Raw genomic sequence first — 20,928 nt, forward strand, 5'->3', positions numbered from 1 at the left:
AAGACCATGAAGCTCTGGAATTAAACTACTAAAAACATGACGTTCAGACGAGAAGGTGAGACTTGAAAATAGCGATGCACCGATACCAGTATTGGGGATCGGTGCAATATCAGGTTTGAGTCCTCGTACTCACAGAATGGGCAACGATACCACGAAACCGATCGGCCTTTATAGCAGTGTGCACTTTTTGAACGTAAGTTCATGATCATTTTGTAAAATTTGTGGTTGTACTGCAGTGAAACTGTCACCACGTACAAGGAAAACATACTGAGGAATGTAGTTCAAATGACCATATAAGAGGAGAATTAAAATGAAAAATTAAAGTAACATTATGTGTAATGGAGTACTCTGTATCAGTGAGTACTCATACAGTACACTACTAGTTTTGGAAAAAGCTGCTATCGGCGCATCCCTGCTTAAAAAAAAACAAAAAACGTTGGGTTACGCATTTTAGCTGCTGAAGTCTCTGAAGTGTTTTACAACGGACAAAAACCTGAAGCGGAAACAAAATCAAGAACAAAAGTAAAATACTGTATATTTTATTAGATGAACATCATCATACAGTGCAGACATACTTTCAAATATTTGTATTTTTTTATCAACAAAATATTTTATTTTATGAAGAAATGCTTTTCAAAACTTTTTTATACATAAGTAATAACTAAGTACTGCATTTTTGTATTTATTAATGTCATGATGGTGTCGGTAAATTGCGCTGCGCTTCCTCGGGAGACGGACGCTGGGAATGATGTCACAGCGCTGTACAGCGCGTTCCAGTTACAGAGGTCGGAATAGAGGATCACGATGTCCGAATATAAGCCACGTCTTGATCAATACGCTCCAACCTCAAGACGATGAAGAGGAAAAGCTAATGCAGTGATTCAAAACTACTTCCTGTGTGCATTCAAGGAAGCCATCTTGGATTCTCGGCCATTTCCACTGATGTCACCTGATTTTCATTTACAGTCAAACAAACAGTGAAACCCATTTTTGCACCTCACTGCTGATGTTTGGGGATAATAAACACACACAAATTTCAAAAGAAAATATTGTGAAGTCACATGATTGATGTTGAACACAAACAGCAAGTCATCACAAGCAGAAACACTCGTGAGGGGGAAAGTACTAAAGTCATGAAATACTTTTGAAGAGACTTTCACTTAAAAACAGAGCCAAAAAAAAGTTAACAAGAATGGAAAAAAAGGAAAATATTCTAGGAAAAAGTGGAATTGACGACCGAGTCTCACTGAATCTAGTAAGAAGGAGGACACCCTTGCGACCTTGACCCAACCTTGAACTCGCAGAAAGGTTCAGAAAAATATATATATATACTTAGTGAGGTGCTAGTGAGCCAGACCAAAAAAGGGGTCGATTACAAAATGCTGTTGCACAAAATGATATTGACAGTGAGATACCACTTTAGTTTAACATGAAATACATGATTTAAAACTGAAGAAAAAAAGAAAAATCAACTAAAAAGGGACCAAATATGACATGGGAAGACGGAACAAAATAAACCTACCTGGATGGTTCAATAAGCTAAATCATGTCACGAATGTCGGTCAGTAACACTGACACATTTTGAATGGCATTTTCTCTGTAATATTTCCACCTGTGTGTGTAACTTTTCTGCACAGTCAGAGCCTGGTGAGTCTCTGTGCTCCTCTTCTTCCAGATAACAGGAGAAGCAGCTTATCTCAGAGGCTGCAGCGCCGTCTGCTTCTGATGACGCCGGGATTACAGGAAGAAGCAAGGTAGATAAAAACGTTGGACACTTTTTCCAAAGATGATTCACAAGGTCATGGGTCGGTGGGTTGTTGTTTTTTTACAAGAGGAACTGCTCAAAATCCAAACCCTAAATATTGAGCCTTATTAAACCGAGGATGGTGAGAGGTTGTTGTATTCACTCTCTTATTTTTGTTGCTGACGTCGATGAACTAAAACTCGAGTCACATCCTTAAGTTTAACCTGAAGTTCAAGCTCTGTTCAGTCGCCAATAAAACGCTGCTCCATCTCCCTGCGCTTCATCCATTATTCAACAGCAAAACTGAAATACACTGTGGGGACCAGAGGCGACGGAGCACACTGTTGTTCTGTATTTTCCACTGGAAGTAGAGCACTGTTCGCACACCTTCACCGGTTATTGTGAATCAGGTTGTTTATTAATCCACCGTCGATCATCACAGGAGAAGCACGTGGGACGAGTGCGACACTGTCAAGTTGCAGCTGGTGTCACCTGACTTGAAAATCTGCTGCTCGATTTCACTGAACTGCATTTGCATCTTGTTAAATAGAAAAAAAGTAGTTTTGTAATGATCGAGATTGGTGACGCTCCTGGTGTCACATGACTCTCCTGCTGTCACATGACTCCACCAGTCAGCTCGCCCAGTAAAATCCATCTTTACGCCAAGTTTCCTCGTGTCACCTTCACTGGTCCACGACAGGATGGTTCCCCGACTTGTTTGCTCTGTTGCCATGGAGACAGTTCGATCGGCAAATGACCACATCTGACCTTGTGTGTGGATGTTTTTGTGTACACAGAAGCCACAAATGCAGGCGGTGGATGTTGACTTCTGAGAGGGGGTCATTAAAACTTGCGCACAGTGGGACGTGGGCGCTTGTTAGACGCCCTTCTGCAGCCCAAACTCCCCTGGAGCAGCAGCAGCATCTGCCTTCTCCTCCTCCTCCTCCTCATTTGTCATTCTATCCCTCTCCTCCTCCTCCTCCTCCTTTGCTGACTCGTGTCTGCAGCGTCTCCCTCCGTCGCCAGCGCAGTCTGGGCTTTGGCTTTTCGTTTTAGTCAGCAAATAAGGGTCGCAACTCCATCTCTGAACTATTGACTTCGATTACAGACGGGCAGGTCTGTTTAGGTGTTATTGGAAAACAACATTTTTTGTTTACACAGTATCATTTGTTTGATACAAAGGGAGAGAAACCAATTTCTTTTGGAGTCAAAATTACAAATAAATCACATTTTTCTTTCAAAAAGTAAAACATCATATATATATATATATATATATATATATATATATATATATATATATAACACGTTTTATTCACTCACAGACTTTTGTTTTTAATTTCAAATTTTAGATAAAAATTGTAACACGAAACCTAACTAAAATGATTGCAATGATCGCAGTAGGAAATAATTTGCAAACCTAAAAACTCGACCTAAATTTCACCCATGGCATGATAGTCAGTGCAAGCTCTACAATAAAGTATTTTCCTGTGTAAATAGGCTCAAAAGTTTGAGTGTGCTATGTCACTCCTGAGGTGCACAAGTATCCGTGACCGTCACCTCATGTGTGACAGGTACTGACCACTGCAGCGCATCATAACCAGGCTGTCTTCGTCATGTGTTGACGCTTTATGGTGCTTCAGCAGCGGAAACTGAGGTGAGGGACGCGACATGAGTCTCACTGCAGCCACAGCAGAGAGGGGGAGGAGGAGGAGGGTGGGGCTGCTGTGCTCGGGGAAACCACTGCAATCTCAGCCTCCAACACTGACTCACCGCAGCCGCCCGTCCCTCCTCCGACACCCCGCTCTTCCAGGCACTTTCACGCACCAACTCGCCCTGTGACATGAGCAGTCATCACTGCAGACTGACAGTCAAAGATGTCTTCCACAGCGCGTTGGCGGACACCATGTGCTGCCTGCGCGTCCTGAAGACGTCAGGTGACCTCTAACTGTCACGACGCCTGTGCAGGAGAGGGGACACTGACACCTGCTGGCTGCTCAGGCTACAGCAAGTGCACTCGGAAACGGTCAGTAGAAGTTCACAAACAGCACATTTTTTAAGATAGAAAGGTAAAAAGGAGACTTTAAAAAAAAAAGATAGTTTTTGTGCTTCTTTATTTATACTCTTTATAGTTTCTGATTACTGACAAAATCACACAGCAATGTTATGACAACCTGCTCATTTCAAATGTTTATATCTTCCAATAATCTGTGATGTTTCTGTTGATTCCTCCCTGTTTTTCAGTCACAGTAAAGTTAAAGAAAGAAAATAACTGTGAATAAATAAACAATAATTTAAACAGAAATAGTTTGTCAATCAAGCAACTGAATTTAGCAGAATAAAATGATCATTTCCCACGACTTAAGTTGATCTCTTCACAGGAAATGATGATGATGATGATGATGATGATGATGATGATGATGCATGGGAAATGGGGTGACCACACCTGACGCATGTTAGTGTGTAGATAAATGGCGGCATAGGACTTCGGTTCAATGTCAGGGGCGCCTTGAAAAGTGTGGTTAGTCATGATCTGAACCCTCGCTGCAGACGAGTTGAGGGTCCTGGTTACTGGCGTCTCACTGAGAACTTGATGCCGTGGTTCTGGAGTCTCTCGATCAGACTGGTGTTGCAGAAGGCAGCTCCCGGCGTGTAGACTCCGCCCCTGTCAAAGCAACTCAGTCAGTCAACGCCTTCACTTCCAAAGCCTGCACTGACCTTTTGGGTAGGGAGTGAACTTCCTGCACCAGGGTCACAGCGGCTTGCACCATGGCGGACGGCGTCGCCACGTAGCCCGGCTCTGTCCGGACAACAGCCCTTTAGAGTCGAGGAGTTGATGTTGAGTATGAGAGATCCTACCTGCCCCGATGACTTGGGTGCAGATCCTGGCGTCAGGTCGGCCCTGTGACGGGTCGGAGCCCTCTTTGTAACCCTCCCCGAAAAATGTCAAGCTGAAGCAGGTGTCCTCTATCTGAGGGCCACAGATGAGAGCAAAGGAAACACAGCATGAGAAACATCCACCTTCTGCTGCTATATATATATATATATATATATATATATATATATATATATATATATATATATATATTTCTATAGAAATATATATATAGATATAGATCTATATAGATATATATATATCTATATATCTATATATTTAGAGATATATAGATATCTATATATATATACAGTATATATAGCAGCAGACTTCATGAGCGAGGCACTTTGGAAGCATTTGATAAAATGGCTGAGTCACTTCAGCTGGCACCTCTCTCCATGCGACGGAGCAAGAGGAGTGTGATGAAAGTGACACATGTTGGTCGACGAACCTGCTTCATGGTTGGGCCGCTTTTGCTGAACAAACCAAAGGAGAAGAACCAGGGAAACTGCGGGAGACAAATGGAGTGGGTCACATGATATGCTTGACTCTAACTGAGCCCCTGAATAGCCAGAGTGGAAGCAACATTCGCACTGACTCACCAGGAGGGTGAGTATAATTTAAAGTCAATATTCCTAATCTGAGATTGATGAAAAGACCTGAGTGAGGACTTTCCTGCCCAGCCTGAACTTGACCAGGAACCAGAAGAGCAGGCCGCCACAGAAGAACTTCACGACGGAGACCAGCCCCCCGATCCCCACGTAAGCAGTGTACTGGACCTGCGGGTGGAGGCCATGGATTAGAAGGAGGCGCCCGAGCGAGAGCAGAAGCTGTTAGCAGCGAGTCAGAAGAGGAAGTCAAAGACTCAGAAGGTGAGGAGGAACACAACACTGAGACGGAGGAGAGAAGGCGGCGTGAGGGAGCGAGGGAGGAAGGGGGGGGGCAGAGATGAGATGTCAGGGGGAGCAATGAGCAGCAGGGAGGAAAGTGATGAATCACTACGGATGAATCATCATACAGTATTCACAAGGGGCCGGACGGTGGCGACAGTCTAAACAACAACACGAGAGTTTCATTAGGGTCGGCCAGGATGAAGGATAGAAGAGCGAACTGAGGGGTTCTACATCTTAAACAAAACCATACTCTCATAAAGCTCTTTATTTGCTGCCAAATTATTGAAAGCATGGAAGTGTAGTTCCCCTCCGCAGGGAGGGAAAACATAATGAGGCAGAATGAGAAAAATGAATGCCGGGCTGCAGGCGCTGGAGAGATTGAAACCAAATAAAAATGCAGATGTTGTTGAATATCATTTTGGCAAGACGTTTTCTATACATCTACAACTCATTTCCTGAGCCCACGCAACCATGACGCAGCGTCACTGTAATGCCTGGCAAAATGAATGGCGTCGAACAACTGCAGCTTACTGGAGACAGGTGTTCCTCCTCGTGAAGAAAGCGCTGCGTTCGCTTGACCACAGATGGGTCGGAGCCCATGAATGGGATGGCGTACTGCTCCATCTCCTTGCTAAAAAACACCGACCCCCTGTGAGCACACACACACACACACAACATATTACCCAGGGGTGAGGCACGTCTATCGCTCGGTGTGCAGCATCAGCACAGTAGAAAGCAGCACAAACTCATCTGCTCCACTAACAGTGCTCTAAATCTGTCTCTCCATCGCTGGTGGCCTCCGCAGTGATGAAATCTCATTACAGTGAGAGAGAGTCGGGCTGTTATAGTGTCTGGATGTGTAGAGATCTCAGGAGTGATGCTTCAATCTGACTTCATGTTGTAGTATTTACAGACAAAATAACATGAACAGACTGTTGATCACAGAGGAGGATCTTTTGTTAAAAGCAAGAGCCTTTGCTTCAGTAAATGCTCGAACCTCTTTGTCACTTTGGCGCCGACCACAGGCAGCGGCTTGTGGCCAAACTTCTTCCTCAACTTGAAGAGAGATCCAGCATCCGCAAAGCCGTGCACAGCTGACTGCCAAGTGGCATGATGGCCGCACATCCCCTGCGAGCGCAAGGAAACAGTCACAAATGTTCATTTCTAAAAGCTCTGTAGAACGTTCTGTCTGGACGTAGAACTACGTCTGTGTGGTTGCATCAGTTGTATTCAGAAGCCATGAATACAGAAACAGAAAGCTACAAATAGCTGGGTTATTATAACTGGGTTTTAGTTTGGTTAAGAGTAAAGGTTAAGTGTAGCCATTTGTTTTAGATGGTTAGGTTTAGGGGGAGAGGCTGGGGAAAGGGTTATGTCAACGTATGTCAATGACGGTACTCACTAAGATAGGAACACAAACGTGTGTGTGTGTGTGTAAGAAATGTCTGACAAGCCGCTGCCTTTTAATATATTTTAAGTTAAATTACACAAATGAATAGTGATGGGGTTGATGAGGTTTCATGAAACAGTGTCCTGATTTTCAGAGGCCACCAGAGGCCGCTGCCGTTGTAACATGTTTGGACTCGAACAAATAATTCAACGAAACCTCACATCATTTCCAAACCAAGAGCGCCATCTAGTGGCCTCTGAGAAATAAAGACACGGTTTCACCAACCCTGCAGTACTGTTTCATGATACCTCCACGACCCATCACTAGTATTTAAGTCAGCCCAGCACCACGTGGCTGTAGTGTATGGGCTCTACTGAACCCTCTACTAACATTGACCTTAACAAACAATAACCCCATGAAGACAGTCAGATTACCTCAGGACCGGCGCTTATTGACAGGAAGCTCTCGACTGCTGTCAGCGTTCCTGAAATCAGACAAGGAATAAAAACAAAAATTGTTTAGAAAGCAGATAAATAAAATGATACAGGAAGCAATGGGGGAAGAAATAGATTTAGAAATAGATTTATCAATAATTTAAAAAGAGAAATCTTATCTTTTTTTGCTTGCCTAAATCATGATACATTATACTTTTATACTTAAATATAATAATGACCACCATCTTGCATGATAGTAACCAGCTATAATTTCACGAGTTCAACGAGTTTCATTCCTGGTCTCTCGATATCTGCTTTCATGTGTGTCTGAGATAGACAACAATTCATGTGAATTGTCTGTGTTTAATGTGCTCTGCAACTGAAGTACAGTTCATTTCAAAATAAAATGAACATTCCTGTCTTTCTGTTGAAACCAAGACGATTCCCACCTTTGAATTGTCTTTGAGTGTAGATGATGCCCAAGTCTGCAGGGATGGAATCAAACCCGCAGCTGCCGATCACATACACGCCTTTGTCCAAAGCCTTTTTGTGGTATTCAAGCTGTATATGCTCGAGGAACTACAGACGGTATCAAAGGGGCAAAGGGTCAGAACTGAAGTGCATTCACCACCTGAGAAATTAACGTCCCACCTGAGGCTCTCCACAGATGTCGATGTAGTGCGCTCCGTTCTCCACGCAGGCTTTGACCACAGGCTCGCCATAAAACCGATACTGGAAACATCAACCACGTCCACGGCTGTAATGGTGCACTAAAACTAATAAGTGTGAGCCGACCGATAGAGCCACTTACTGGTCCCACACAGTTGAGGATCACCAGGCCTTGTTGGCACATGGTGGCCAGAGAGTCTTCAATAGAGACATCAGCAACGATGACTTCCACATCAGTCCTCAGCTCCGGCATCGCTGTGAACAGATACAAAGGCATCAAAGGCTCGTTCTCAAAGGAGAATGTGAGTGAAACTGCTAAAGAGCGGCCATTCTTTACTATTAAATTACTGAACACAAATAACTTCTGCCTTGACAGTAGCTGAATATCACGTTGGTTTTCAAATAAAGAGAGCCCAATCGCTTATTCCTGTGCTTTAAACCCATTCAGTGTAGTGGCGCGGACACAGTAAGGTCCTGTAACTTGACATTGTCGGGACATACACAGTCTTCCTGCCGCTTCCTCCAACACCTCCTCCAGGCGTTTTCTGCTTCTCCCCGCCACTGCCCATTTCCACGTAACACCCCCGGGACTCTCGGCAGCGTATCGAGCCACTTCTTCCACAACGAACTTGCCGGTGAAGCCCGTGGCACCGAAGATAATAACGTGGTACGGTCTGCTTGAAGAAATGGCAGCCATTGTTGTTTATTATTTTGACAGGCAGTAACGTAGCTGTCGACTTCCTGTAAAGATCCCGCCTTTGTTTCTGTTTCGCAGTCTGATTGGTTGCTGTGTGACTGACAGTGAGACGAGCCACTTTGTGACGATATATTCGCAAGCGGTTTGAGCGTTAGCACAGTTTTACCTCTGTAGAAAAAGACATGAATACAAATGAGTAGCAGTGATCCATCCATAAAATATTCACTGTTTTTAATCGTAACGTGACGTCATGCAGCACAACAAAACATTAAATGGTAAGTTCCGTGTGAAACAAGTCGAAGTTGTGACGATCTTGTAAAATTACAAAAATAGCATTTTTTTTAATTTAAGATTATTGTTACAACTCATTGTGACACTATGATGACGTGTATGTAGCTAGGTTTTCTATGCTGTTCAAGTATTGTTTATATACTATTTTGTTATTTTTAACACATATGTATGTGAATAACAAGAGAAGGCAATGTCCGTTTTTTCTCTTTTTTTATGCTTGTCAGTCCTGAGCTCAGTCTAAATCAAACTTAAGTTATGACAAACTTATTTTCCACTGCAATCACAGAATTTTATGTCTCCTTATTAATAACAATCCACAAATTGACCAGCCTTGTCTTAGAAAGTGTCTTCCAAGTACTTTCAAGAATACACTGCGTTCCAAATTATTATGCAAATGATGTTTTTGTTTGATTTTCCAAAATGGTTCTTTACAAACTAGAAAATGTCTTGAAACTATGTTGTGCATAATAATTTGGAACAGTGCGTTTTAAGTTTTTTATTTATTTTTTAAATACTGTTTTCATTAGGAGTTTTGTTCAATAACATTTGAAATAAATTTCGACAGCTAATGACTTGAAAATTATGTTGATCGTTATTTGCATCAAGTATTTTGGAAAATAAAAACAAAAACATCATTTGCATAATAGTTTGGAACGCAGTGTAAATATGAGGAGTGAATGACCTATTGACGTTTGGAATACTTCAAAAGCTTTTAATAGTTTGTCTTACCAGGAGGAAAAGACGGCATCAGAATAGGATGCAGTTTGTGAGTCAAATACAATGTGTTGTGATATATTAATATGAACTAGAGCAACAAGGAAGTTTTGTTGATGAAAACAGAACCGACCCAGTCGATGGAAGGGTTGCATGATCACAGTGGTATGACATCAACGTGTGATAGCGCTTGAGAAAAGAGCAGACAAACATTCAGTAGTTCAATTGTTTTCTATTCCCTTGTGAACACAACAGAGGAAATAACAAATGTTGTCAATAAAACGCAGGAACAGCCTCCACAGGGACGTGATCAAACTGGAACCATGGCTTCAAAAAGACATCACAAAAGAACCTTTAGGAACAGTACAAACATCAAGGCAATAACACAGTGGGAACATGCCAATAGGGATTGGTTTGAGGTTTTAGTTAGCGCTTGAATAATGATTTAACACCAAGAGATGGCTGTAGATCAGATTCAGTGGTGGGCGACTAGACCCGCTTCCAAAGCATGTATAATAAAAGCCTTTCATCTGACCTCGGTGGCCCCAAAATGAGATGGTGGCTTGTTACATCACTCCTCCTTTGGTTTGTGTCACACAGCAGTGGAGATTAAAATGTGCATTTCTAAGAGAAACTAAGTCCAGTAACTTTAAAAGAAGCTCACCGCTGCTTTAATTTTAATTTGAACCAGTGAGATATGCTCACAATTTACCATCAGCTTTAGCAGCAGATTGTCAGCTACAAGAAAAGCTGCTCTGTTGTTTGTCATTCTTCTTTTTGGTTGTGCTTTTGTTTGGCATACGGAGCTTAGGAGAACTGATGTCAACAACAACAAACTAAAATAAATGTAATAGATTTTTTTTTTACATAAAAAAAGTTGTTGTTTTTTTTTTTAATCAGGGATTCATGGTGATTTTAACCGTCTTGAATTCTACGCACCCGTTAGTAGGAATGTGAAAGTATTTATGTGCACTGAGGTAAGATCCATTGTGGACGTGTTCAGTTTTGGAAAAATAAAAATTGACATTGTAGCATATCTGTCCAAGTTGTCTGATGCAGACCCATTAAACAGATTCATCACACATTAATATAATTCACACTTACGTAAAAGGGTTCAGAAAAACAATCACAGTACGAATGATTTGACTCTTTAGTGGCGGACAAACTCTACAAAAGTGAGGGATTAATGGGTATAAATATAGTGAAGAGTTTCTATCTCGTCTCAGAGAAAACTTCAGTACAAGAGCAACAGAGAAAAGTCAACATGATGCCGGTGTCCTGCACTGCTGCGGTGAGCAGCCTGGACAAGCGAGTCAAGGCCTTGTGAGGCAGGGATGCCACGTTTCTGCCGAAGCAGCATCTTGAATTCTCACTCCAGTGAGGTCAGTCCCGTAAGCACTAAGTCCTGAAGGGCAGCAGGCGTCCGAGGCCCTCGAAGAACCTCCCGATGCTGCTGACGAAGAAGTCAATGTTATGGGTGAAGTCAGTGCAAATGTTGGAGTAGGTGTCCACCAGGGTGCAGTAGAGAGCGGTGCCTCCCACACTGATGATGACGGTGATGATGCAGAGAAGCAGCAGGATCAGGCAGGAATCGCCACCGACCTCATCTGCTCCACAGAAGCACAAATGAAATTTAGGAGACACCACAATGACATGTTCAGTTTCATATTCATCCCAACTTATCCAAGAAGAGGAACTCAATGCAGAAGCAATGGGTTGTCATTGGAGAAAATAGTTATACTAAAATGTGAAAATAAAGTAAGAATTACGCATTGAAATAATATATAATAATATAATATAAATTATATTAAAAATAAATGATATAAAAAAATTAAAAAAAAACATAAAGTGACTGGTGTGGAGGGCCTTCAAGCCAAAGGACTGAAGAAATGTATCCTGAATTTTGGTAGTATGATATTATAAAACACAGAGAAAGTAGGGGAAAAACATAATAACACCATGATGTCATATGCCTTACTTTGCATCATTTTATATACAGATTCTCAATATTAAATCTAAGAATCTAATATTAAGTGGTGAATAACTAGTACCAAATTTTTCCCACTATATCCTCTTTTACCTATATATATATATATATATATATATATATATATATATATATATATATATATGAAATCACTGTGTTATTACATTTTTCCCCTGTTTTCTCTGTGTTTTATAATATAAAAAAATGTAAAAATTAATTGTAAAAATTCAGGCTACATTTCTTCAGTCCTTGAAGGCCCTTCACAACAGTCGCTGCATGTTATGTAAGAAATAGGGCCCCCCTCTGTATACAGTATCATACCATTAAGCTACATCAACCTCCACCATATGTAATGCAGAGCACCTGTGAAGTGTTCTGTGCAGTCGTCCGGCTCGCTGAAGCGAACTTTGCGCTTGGAGTTCTGTTTCACGATGGTGCTAGGAGGGGGAAGTCCATCCAGAGATGCTCTTCTCCTCTTCAGAATAGAAACCAGGCCATCAGGGGAGGAACTCTGGAAAAAAACAAACAGGGGTTTTGCTGCTAACTCATCTTTCTTTGACTTCATTGCTCACAAGCAATAGAGTTGCAGAAAAAGGAAGGACAATGTCAATCTGTTTCTTATTCTTCACTGTCCTCTTTGTGGGGCAGGAAGATACAATGTGTCCTTTTCCACATGTGACACACAACAAAGTGTCCCTTGTACACTGTACAACAGTGAACTGCAGTGCTGCCTGTCGCCACGGGAGGCACCAGTGAGCTGCCAGAGCTCATGTATTGTGTTGGATCACATGTTCTTCTGTGGTGTCAACAGCTGTTCAGCATAATAGGGACTGACGTTGAGGAACAAGCTAGCGGGAGGCAGATCAGAACAGAAAGGAGACCCACCCAAGTCCCACCCTGTCGAGCCTCAGCTGGGTTACGTAACAGCCGCGTGTCTGTGACCTCATCAGGCGTTAACCCGCTTGATTTCATCCCGACTATGTTGCTAAAATCAATGCATGTGGAAATGATTAGCTCTGCGGGCGAGGGTGGAGGTCTGCAGATTTGGGAGTCAATAGGAGGGTTGACTGAAACAGGACGCAACTCTGACAGTGAAAATGCTTTTGAGGAGGTTTCACTCACTGGTTAGGGTCAGAATCAGAGGCCATTTAATCATTCATTTAATCCATCCTCACATTTTAATGAAAAGAAAAAAAAATCAAAGTGCAAGTTCTAACTATAAGCTCTTCAGTAAGCCATTATCTCTGTTTCAATATCCATTGTGTGCCTGAAAGAGCAGCGGTTCTTGACTGCACCTCTCTCAGCAGTGTGAGAAGAGACAGTGCTAGCTAGTCCTGGGTCATTCTCACCCCCTCTGCCGTCGACAGCTTGGCCAGGTCCTTCTCTGACGCCTGAGGAACTCCAGTCGGCCACTCCACCTTCACATCCTCTTCCTCAGGTGTCTCCTCACACACTTCCTCCTCTCCGACCTCATGTCCTTCCTCATATGTCTCCCCCTCGTCATTGACCTCCTGCCCTTCGTCCTGGAGACCTGCGGGTGACAACATTGCCTTCGGTACTCGAGTCTTGATTTGGTTTAGACTGACTTTTAAATGGTGCCTGGCCTTATGGCTGGAAAATACCTGACGCACAGTAATGTTGTTTGGCTTGTCACTAGAGATGGGCGATATGGACAAAAACAGTTAGCGTGATAAATCCATGTTCATTCTATTCCATGTGTTGGACACTACAGTCTCTCTTGAAACTGTTTTATGATGAAACTTATTGGTGGAGTTTGTTTGTTTATGTTTAAATATAATAGTGAACCAAGCATAGAGATGAGAAATTCAATGTTTCACGTTACTGGTAGAAGCCGCTGGTGTCTGACCGGGTGCTCTGCCAGCTTTATTTAGGGGTTAAATGGAGCCGTGTGTCTGCTGTATCTCATGTCTCTGAACAGTTGACTTGAACTATGGAGCAGTCTGGACACATTTCCTCGATGCCACTGAAGAAATATTAGAAATCATGTGAAGAAATGATCATTTAGTCACATTCTATTCTAGTAATCATGATACAAACTGCCAGTCCTTTTTCACAATTCTCTCTCCTAAGATGCTTGTTTTCCATTGCTTTTATTGAAGATTTCACTAATACTTTGACGCTTTAGAATTTGTTGATGGTCCCTAACTGATGGCGGCTCGTAGTATTAGCGCTGCCTGTGAGAGTGTGTCCGCGATCAGTGAACCCTAATGGGGACACAGAAGAGGACGCCATTGCCAATACCGGAGCAGAGCTCCGTCCAATATCCAACTATTTTCACCAACGCAGCAGGAGACCTGCATGTGTTGATGTGAACCAAGGCAGACGAGCGCATCAGAGAACCTATGAGGACCACTCCATCTAATAAAATAGACATAGAACCAGAGAGTCAGAGTCGACCAGTGTCATTATCAAAGATTCCCTGGATTAAAAATAAGATTAAAACTATGATCGTGAACCAAAGTCCACCACACTCTCCACAACTGTCACACGCCGGTGTCGGCAGTCAAACGCTGTCAAACACGGTCTCGTCATGTTCATGTGTGCAGGTCCAATGCAGCGAGTGAGCCGCGTGTTTAGCGAATTTATCATGAGATGCAGAATTGTCATCGTGGAGATTGTGTTTGGCGGGATATCGTGTACGAAAAGTTATCGCCCATCACTAGTTGTCACCATAGTTATTTGGACCTGATTTCGTACAAATGTTTAAGAGTTTAAGGTAAACAATTATAAAAGGAATTCTCAAAAATGAAGCCAGAATAAACAGAATTTTGGGCCTGGATTACCTGTCTCATGAAAGGGCTGAAGTGTCTCCGCATTTCTCTGAATGGCATCCAGTGTTTTCTAAAATCAGAAACATGTGTCAATGCTTTGTATTCTCATTCTTGAAGGTAGAAATGGATGGTTTTTCTTACCCATTGCACATTGATACAAGGTCTTGGAGCATCAACGGAGATGGCCATGCAGTTAAAAAAAGGGAAAAAGAGACGGCATGAATAGCAGAAGAAGCAGGGCTGAGATGAGGATCAAGTCGGGCAGGGTGTGGTTTGACATATGAAAAGCTTCAATATTCTCCCGGACATTGTTCTCGAAGCAAAACCATTTGCACCTGAGCCAAATGACTTTAGGCCACAATAACATACCAGACAAGTTTCAGCAAAGATGGGCCACTAAAGGAAATGCAGGAAATCACAACCCTTTCCTGTCTGCCTTTTCTCATGTTCGGAAGCAAACATATGCAGCATTGCATCCAGTGAGATCACAGTGGACAAGTGACACTTACAAGTGGTGCGTCCTGCAGATCCGACTCAGGGCCTCGATGTGTTCCTGACTGGCGTCCGCGTCATGTGACAGGCTGTTGTCCGAGGTTCTCTCTCTTGTTTCGGACTCTGAGCAAAGCAGCACAGCCAACTATTAGATTCATCGTCGCTCATGTTCGTCCTTTAGTAGGGCGTTTTTGGGTGGTTACCCCAGGTCTCCTGCAGAGCCGAGAGGTTGAAGAGGAGACGTTCATGGTAGAGCTTCTCCAGCTGCAGGAACTTTATGGCCATCTGATCTGGGTGCAGTCGTAGTTAAAGCAGATAGAGCCGCAAACACATTACTGCACATCTGACATGAGCGGGAAGGCTCTTAATGTCAGAAGTTGCATATACCAGCGTTTTTCAACCAGGGTGTGCCGTGCGAAAATGATCCAAATTCACCTCCTGTGTCCGGAGATAGAGATGGGCGACATGATGACACAATATATATATATTATTTTGAAAAACACTGGCATATACAATGAGCTGAATCTATAAAGGGCCACCAAAAAGATACAGTCCTCCTGTAGTGAGCAGGCTTCGGCCATCTGTAGAAAACAAGGAAACAAGGTTACGATACTCTCTCTAGTGAATTGCACTGGACAAGTTCATTTTTGGAATTTGCAGAATTCCTCAAAGACTTCGATCTCATGGTGCTGAGATTCCAGGGAGCAGAGCCTTTCAGACAACCTGTGAAGTCATATGCTTGTTCTTAACAGAGGGATTAGCCACTTTCTCCCACCATCCACTGGAGAAAAGCAGAGCAAAGTTGGGTTTTATGTCTTATTTTTGAAGAGGGGAAGGAGAAGAGGCTTCGACGACTCCTGCGGTGTGTTTGGAGCCATGCGGAGAAGCAAAGAAGCAGTGAAAAAAAGAAAAAAAAAGTCATGTATTGCTCATAAAAATTGATGCTTCAAGTTTATGTTTCTGTGCAGAACTGCTCACATTATGTTCCTTGTAATTATAATTCGACTGAAGTGTCCTTACTTGAGGTGTCAGCAGTGAAGTAGTGGTACAAACATGGTCGATAAAGATAAAATATTACGCATGTGAAAGCTTGGATATAAAGTTAATCTTACTAAAGGTCATATTTACATTTTATCGTAATGATATTGAAACAAAGTAATAATAAATAGAAGTTGGAAAAAAATGTTTTGTAAAACATATAAAGAAGAAACACATTGGAAGATAAAGAGTATATTTATAGTTTTTACAATTGTTTTCACTACTTTTCATTGACAAATAATTTTAAGAATTTTTCAACATGGTTTTATTGTTAGGACATTTATACATCTAATGTTATTTCAACGCTGCCAACATTTTCATCACATTTTCTGGTAAACGAAAAACTAAATAAATACAAAAACATGCTTAACATTTTCAGATAAAAGTTTCAAAGCATTGCATTTGCTTCGCTCAATCGGAAATACACAGTTTCAGCTTGCCTGATTGTAGGTGGTTAATATAGTCTGCAGATGCTCACTTTGACTGTTTTGTGAGGGATGTACACGCAGTTCGCTGTGAAGAGTTTGTATCCATGCTAAACCTTGAAAGGGACGCATCTCTAATAAGCTCTTTTCTGCACCCCGTGACACATGAAGGTTCATTAGCGCTGAAAAGAACAGGAAACGTGAACACGCTGTCTCCCCTGCCTCGGTAGCAGCAGCTCATCTCTTTGTCTTGAAAGTCTAAGACGCTGTTTACGTAAATATCTCAGCAATAACACAAACAGCTTTTCATTTATTTGTCGGGGCTAAAAGAGAAGGGGGGGTGCAAAATCAGGTCACTGTGGAGACGTGTCAGAGCAGATGTACGCACAGATGTGCGCACACAACACATGAGGCAGGCAGCTCTGGCTAAATAAAGACCCATATTCCCCCGGGATCAGGCAGAGAGAGAAAGATTCCTGTTTTCCAACGCGCACACACCTGGTGAAGAGACTGTGGCAGCAGTGTGTAGTCAGTGTTCTCTCCCAGAGCCTGCAGGGAGGCCAGCAGCTCCGGGCCGAGGGACGTCCATCCGTCCGCAGAGACGCTTCCTAGAAACAAACAGCACAAACATTATCACCGTGACAGAGGTGGTGGCGTGACCCACCCATTATCTCCACCTGGAGTGTAGATCTAGTGGGACGTTCAGGGACCAGTAGCTTCAGAGCAAAACTCCAAATCCAGACTCTTATATGTGAGGCTGCAGAGCCACAACGCTTGTGTTGCTCTGTGGTCTACAATGTTAAAGCATATTTTTCTATTAGATCAAAGGTTGGTCTGTGTGATTTTATTCACCAGGAAAATGAGCAATAGCAGATAAGTAGCTTCAGTAGAGGAAGGTTGCTGACGCACAGCACAACTTACATTTGTGTGTTCACTATGGCTGAAAGATATATCGTTACAGGCGTGTCAATAGATTTATATTTTAATCTCAATTAATCGCATTAAAGCTGAGTTAACCAGCGATTCATGGCAACTTAATCACAGCTTTTCTATCTTTTCTTAATTAACTTAAAGAGAGATGTTGTCAAGACAACAGTGGCCATTAATGTTTTCCTCCTTCAAACACTTTTCACTCCAACAAACCAACATAAGGTCAAGAACAGGGGTTCAGAAACATGCTAAAAGCACAACATTGCAAGGATTAATGGTCCCTCTTCTATTGATTAAATCTTCCTTCAAGTGAAGTAAAAATATAAATCTATTACAGCTCTAATCCTATCAATATCGAGATATAAACCAACCTCAATTTCCCCCCGCTCAAAAAGCTACGGCCATGGCAAACGTCAATTTTGCGAGTGCCATTCAAAGTACCACTAAGACAAGACCAACCAACGTCTTTTGCTGTTTGCCGATGGACAGCTAAAGCTAGCCAGTGGTTGACATCGACTTTCTACTTCCTGTTGTATCATAATGTTTTTACTTAAAAAAACAAAACACGGTTTTCATGAAATCCATCTGACATGAATATCGAGATGTTTTTTGTAAAGTTGGTTTTGTAAATACAGTTCAGCCCTAGGTATAAGTGTGTGCATATATATATATATATATATATATATATATATATATATATATATATATATATATATATATATATATATATATATATAACACACAGGTCCAAAAGGTCCAAAAAGAAACCTCAAACCTTTTTTTTTTTTAATTGTGGGTCTTCAAATATTTACAAAATGCGTTCCAAAATTCACAGAACCAACGGTCATGTGATTACGGTTTACATCGCTGACTTTTTAAACATTGTACGCCTCCTCTCAATTTTTGAAACACAAATTTCAAGCTTGACCACTGCGAATGAAAATTGCGAAGTAAGCTGCACCTTACTTTAATCTGCTGCATCTTGTTTATTGTTTTACGGATTCATTTATCAGTTTAAAGTTAAAAAATATTTTTCTTAAACAAGACTGTTGTTGAGGATTTTGTGAGACTGTGAGACCAAATTGAAGGCTAAAGGTGAGAAGTCCTACCAGAGTTGGCATCATCTTGTGTCGCTCCTTCACCGGGACCTTTTGGCGCAGTGGTGTTCTTGTTACCCATTACCTCCGTCACTTTGCCGATGGCTTCTTCAAAATAGTCCTAAGAAGGGGATCTCTGCTCGAGCTTTTAAAGAAAGGCCTGTCCTCCTTGGCTGAAACACTGAGAGTGACTAACAGCCTTGCAGCAGTTCAAGAGTGATCACTTGTGAATGAATTTGTAGGAGGTCCTGCTCTCATGTGATTTAATCCTGAGTCCACTCAGTCGGGACGAATAAAGTCCAGCCCAAGCTTGGATTATTGGCTTCTCCCGTGCATGAACGTGTTAATGCACTGGTGTGGCTGACAAGAAAACCAAAGACTCGTCTTAAAATAGAGCGTTATAGGCCGGCATGCACATCAAGGTTCTGGAATCAGACAGAGAAGGAGAGAGCAGTCAGATGCACCGCGCCGACGGTGGAGGGGCAGTTATGTCATGGGCTGAATGAGCTGTCTTTGTGTCTAACTATGTCGGTCTGACCACTGAGGCATGGCCGAGTGCTCTGGTCTGAGAAACTCCTGCAGTGAAGAATAAAAAACAGAAAGAGACGCTCGTCTGGGAACACAAAGGTTTTGTCAAAGAGTGAGGCGGCTAAATTTAGCTTGAGAGATATATTTAAATGTGATGATAAATATATTCCCAGAGCAAATCTGGAGGTCACAAGGATTGAGACCTGAAGTAACATACAAGAAGAAAGTCCTCTGCTCCTTTGGATTAAATAGTCATGTTTTTTTTTATTATTATAATCGGATTATGATCCGGTTGTCAATGTCTTTCGCATATTAGTTAAAGGGCTGTTCATTCATAATTACGTAACACAAAAGGCACCCCCCTCTCCAATTTTCAGATTACATTCTGTTGACAAAATACAGCCGTAATCCCCAGATTAAAATGACTCAGTCAAAATGTGAGCACACTTTGCTTCAGTCCTTTTGGAAATTGAATTTTGACTTGTGAGAGTGATGCATGTTGACAGTCTAGGGACACCCGCTGAACTCAATCGCTGTGGCCGCCCTAGTGGTGGCTTCTCGCATTTGATGGCAAATCCAAGTCGCTGCGCCGGTCCAACAGTGATCTGCAGGCGCGCTCTTGTTTTGCATATGAACATCTGAATGAATAAGCAAGTGAGCATATGAGGACAGGAAGTCATGTGACCAGGGAATTGTATGTCAGGGATTGAGACAAAACCGCTGGAAGCAGAGGGTGACTCATGAAGGGGGAGGAGGGATACGGCAGCACTAAAATCTTCAACATATAGAGGAAGGTTTGGATCAATCCTGCACATGGATTTGCAGAATTTTTAAACCTCAGTCTTCAGGAAAAGGTTAATACACCTTTTGTAAATGGTGGGTCGCAATGGTCACTTTTCCCCATCACATATAGCGACCGAATCAATGCCAGAGAAGAAAACTAGTGTTTAATTTAGTGTCTGTTTGAGGCTTAAATCATGACTGGATTATGAAAAGCACTGGTGTTCAGCCATTCAGGGATGAATGGAGGTGAAGAAGAGAGTGCAGACGTGGCGGAACAGTGGGAGATCATGAGCTTTTCATTGGGAGTGGTTAGAAATGTCAAGATCAGAAATGAGCCGCTGATATGATCACTCGTCTATTGTTATGTTCAAAAAGTGACCTTAAAGATCAGCTTAAAGTGAGCAACGAACCCCACAATTTAACATGCAACACCATGTATAATAGATGAATGGTGATCGGTAAACAAATAACCAGTTTCCTGGTGAACATTTTTAACAGTATCGACCACCAAAAAAAAGCACAATAAGCGCATCAATGAGTAACTCTTTAAATGATGGAGTCGACACAGTCTATCGCGTTTGTGCCTCATGTTGTGACACATTCGAGCAACGTGTCAGAGGTGATGGACAAATCATGTGAGCGCGCGCGGAGACGTGCGTTGGGGACGCGCTCGATTAGACATTTTGGCTGCTCCATCGTTTTTGTTATGACGACCCACAGACAGTTTCATAAGAGCCTCGTGTTCAGGTCCAGGAGGTAAACTATCACCTGCAACATCCACCACATCATGTGACCTCCTCCATGACGCGCGACATTACACCATGAACCGACTCTGACATTGTGATTCCGGGATGTTACTCACCGCGGATCATCGTCTTCTGTCTCCCTCCGGCAGGTGACTCTCAGCCTCTGCTCGGTACTTCTTGTTTACGGTCTGATCCGGGTATTTTTCCAGCCGCCCCGCATCCCCAACATTGATCCGGAGAGTCGCGCGTTTATTTCCGTGTCGTTGGAGAGGCCCCCACCTGCTGGCCGCACGGCGTCAGTGCAGCCTCGCGGTGTCAGAGGTTGCGTAAGCGTCACGTGACGGCGCTAAGCAGATCAGGGCGACCGGATTACAAGAGCAGAGGCGCATCATTTACCTCCGTTGCA

The 20,928-nt window shown here is 42.5% G+C and overlaps 2 protein-coding genes across 4 annotated transcripts; both read right to left on the reverse strand.

The window, feature by feature from the left end:
- Window positions 1-3,841: 3,841 nt before the first annotated feature.
- Window positions 3,842-8,712, reverse strand: sccpdhb (saccharopine dehydrogenase b). Its single transcript, XM_053881131.1, has 12 exons — window positions 8,504-8,712; window positions 8,145-8,257; window positions 7,985-8,065; window positions 7,783-7,912; window positions 7,334-7,383; window positions 6,507-6,637; window positions 6,041-6,158; window positions 5,276-5,395; window positions 5,068-5,124; window positions 4,601-4,712; window positions 4,460-4,541; window positions 3,842-4,406 (listed from the first exon to the last, which is right to left on the reverse strand). Exons 1-12 carry the CDS (start codon window positions 8,697-8,699, stop codon window positions 4,310-4,312), a joined length of 1,287 nt encoding a protein of 428 aa, XP_053737106.1. The 5' UTR covers window positions 8,700-8,712; the 3' UTR covers window positions 3,842-4,309.
- Window positions 8,713-9,640: 928 nt separating this feature from the next.
- cnstb (consortin, connexin sorting protein b) lies at window positions 9,641-20,799 on the reverse strand. 3 transcript variants are annotated; one of them, XM_053881670.1, is made up of 11 exons: window positions 20,639-20,799; window positions 18,478-18,890; window positions 16,937-17,046; window positions 15,526-15,556; window positions 15,179-15,265; window positions 14,993-15,098; window positions 14,625-14,646; window positions 14,496-14,553; window positions 13,041-13,222; window positions 12,055-12,202; window positions 9,642-11,311 (listed from the first exon to the last, which is right to left on the reverse strand). In XM_053881670.1, the coding sequence occupies exons 2-11, from the start codon at window positions 18,545-18,547 to the stop codon at window positions 11,103-11,105; spliced, it is 1,023 nt and encodes a 340-aa protein (XP_053737645.1). In that variant the 5' UTR covers window positions 18,548-18,890; window positions 20,639-20,799; the 3' UTR covers window positions 9,642-11,102. The 3 variants fall into 3 exon arrangements, with proteins under 3 accessions (XP_053737647.1, XP_053737645.1, XP_053737646.1); XM_053881671.1 differs by having other exon boundaries at window positions 18,478-18,825; window positions 20,639-20,707; XM_053881672.1 differs by lacking the exon at window positions 18,478-18,890 and having other exon boundaries at window positions 9,641-11,311; window positions 20,639-20,798.
- Window positions 20,800-20,928: the final 129 nt, after the last annotated feature.

The sequence above is a fragment of the Synchiropus splendidus genome, chromosome 12 (genome assembly GCF_027744825.2).
Source record: "Synchiropus splendidus isolate RoL2022-P1 chromosome 12, RoL_Sspl_1.0, whole genome shotgun sequence".
NCBI lineage: Eukaryota > Metazoa > Chordata > Actinopteri > Syngnathiformes > Callionymidae > Synchiropus > Synchiropus splendidus.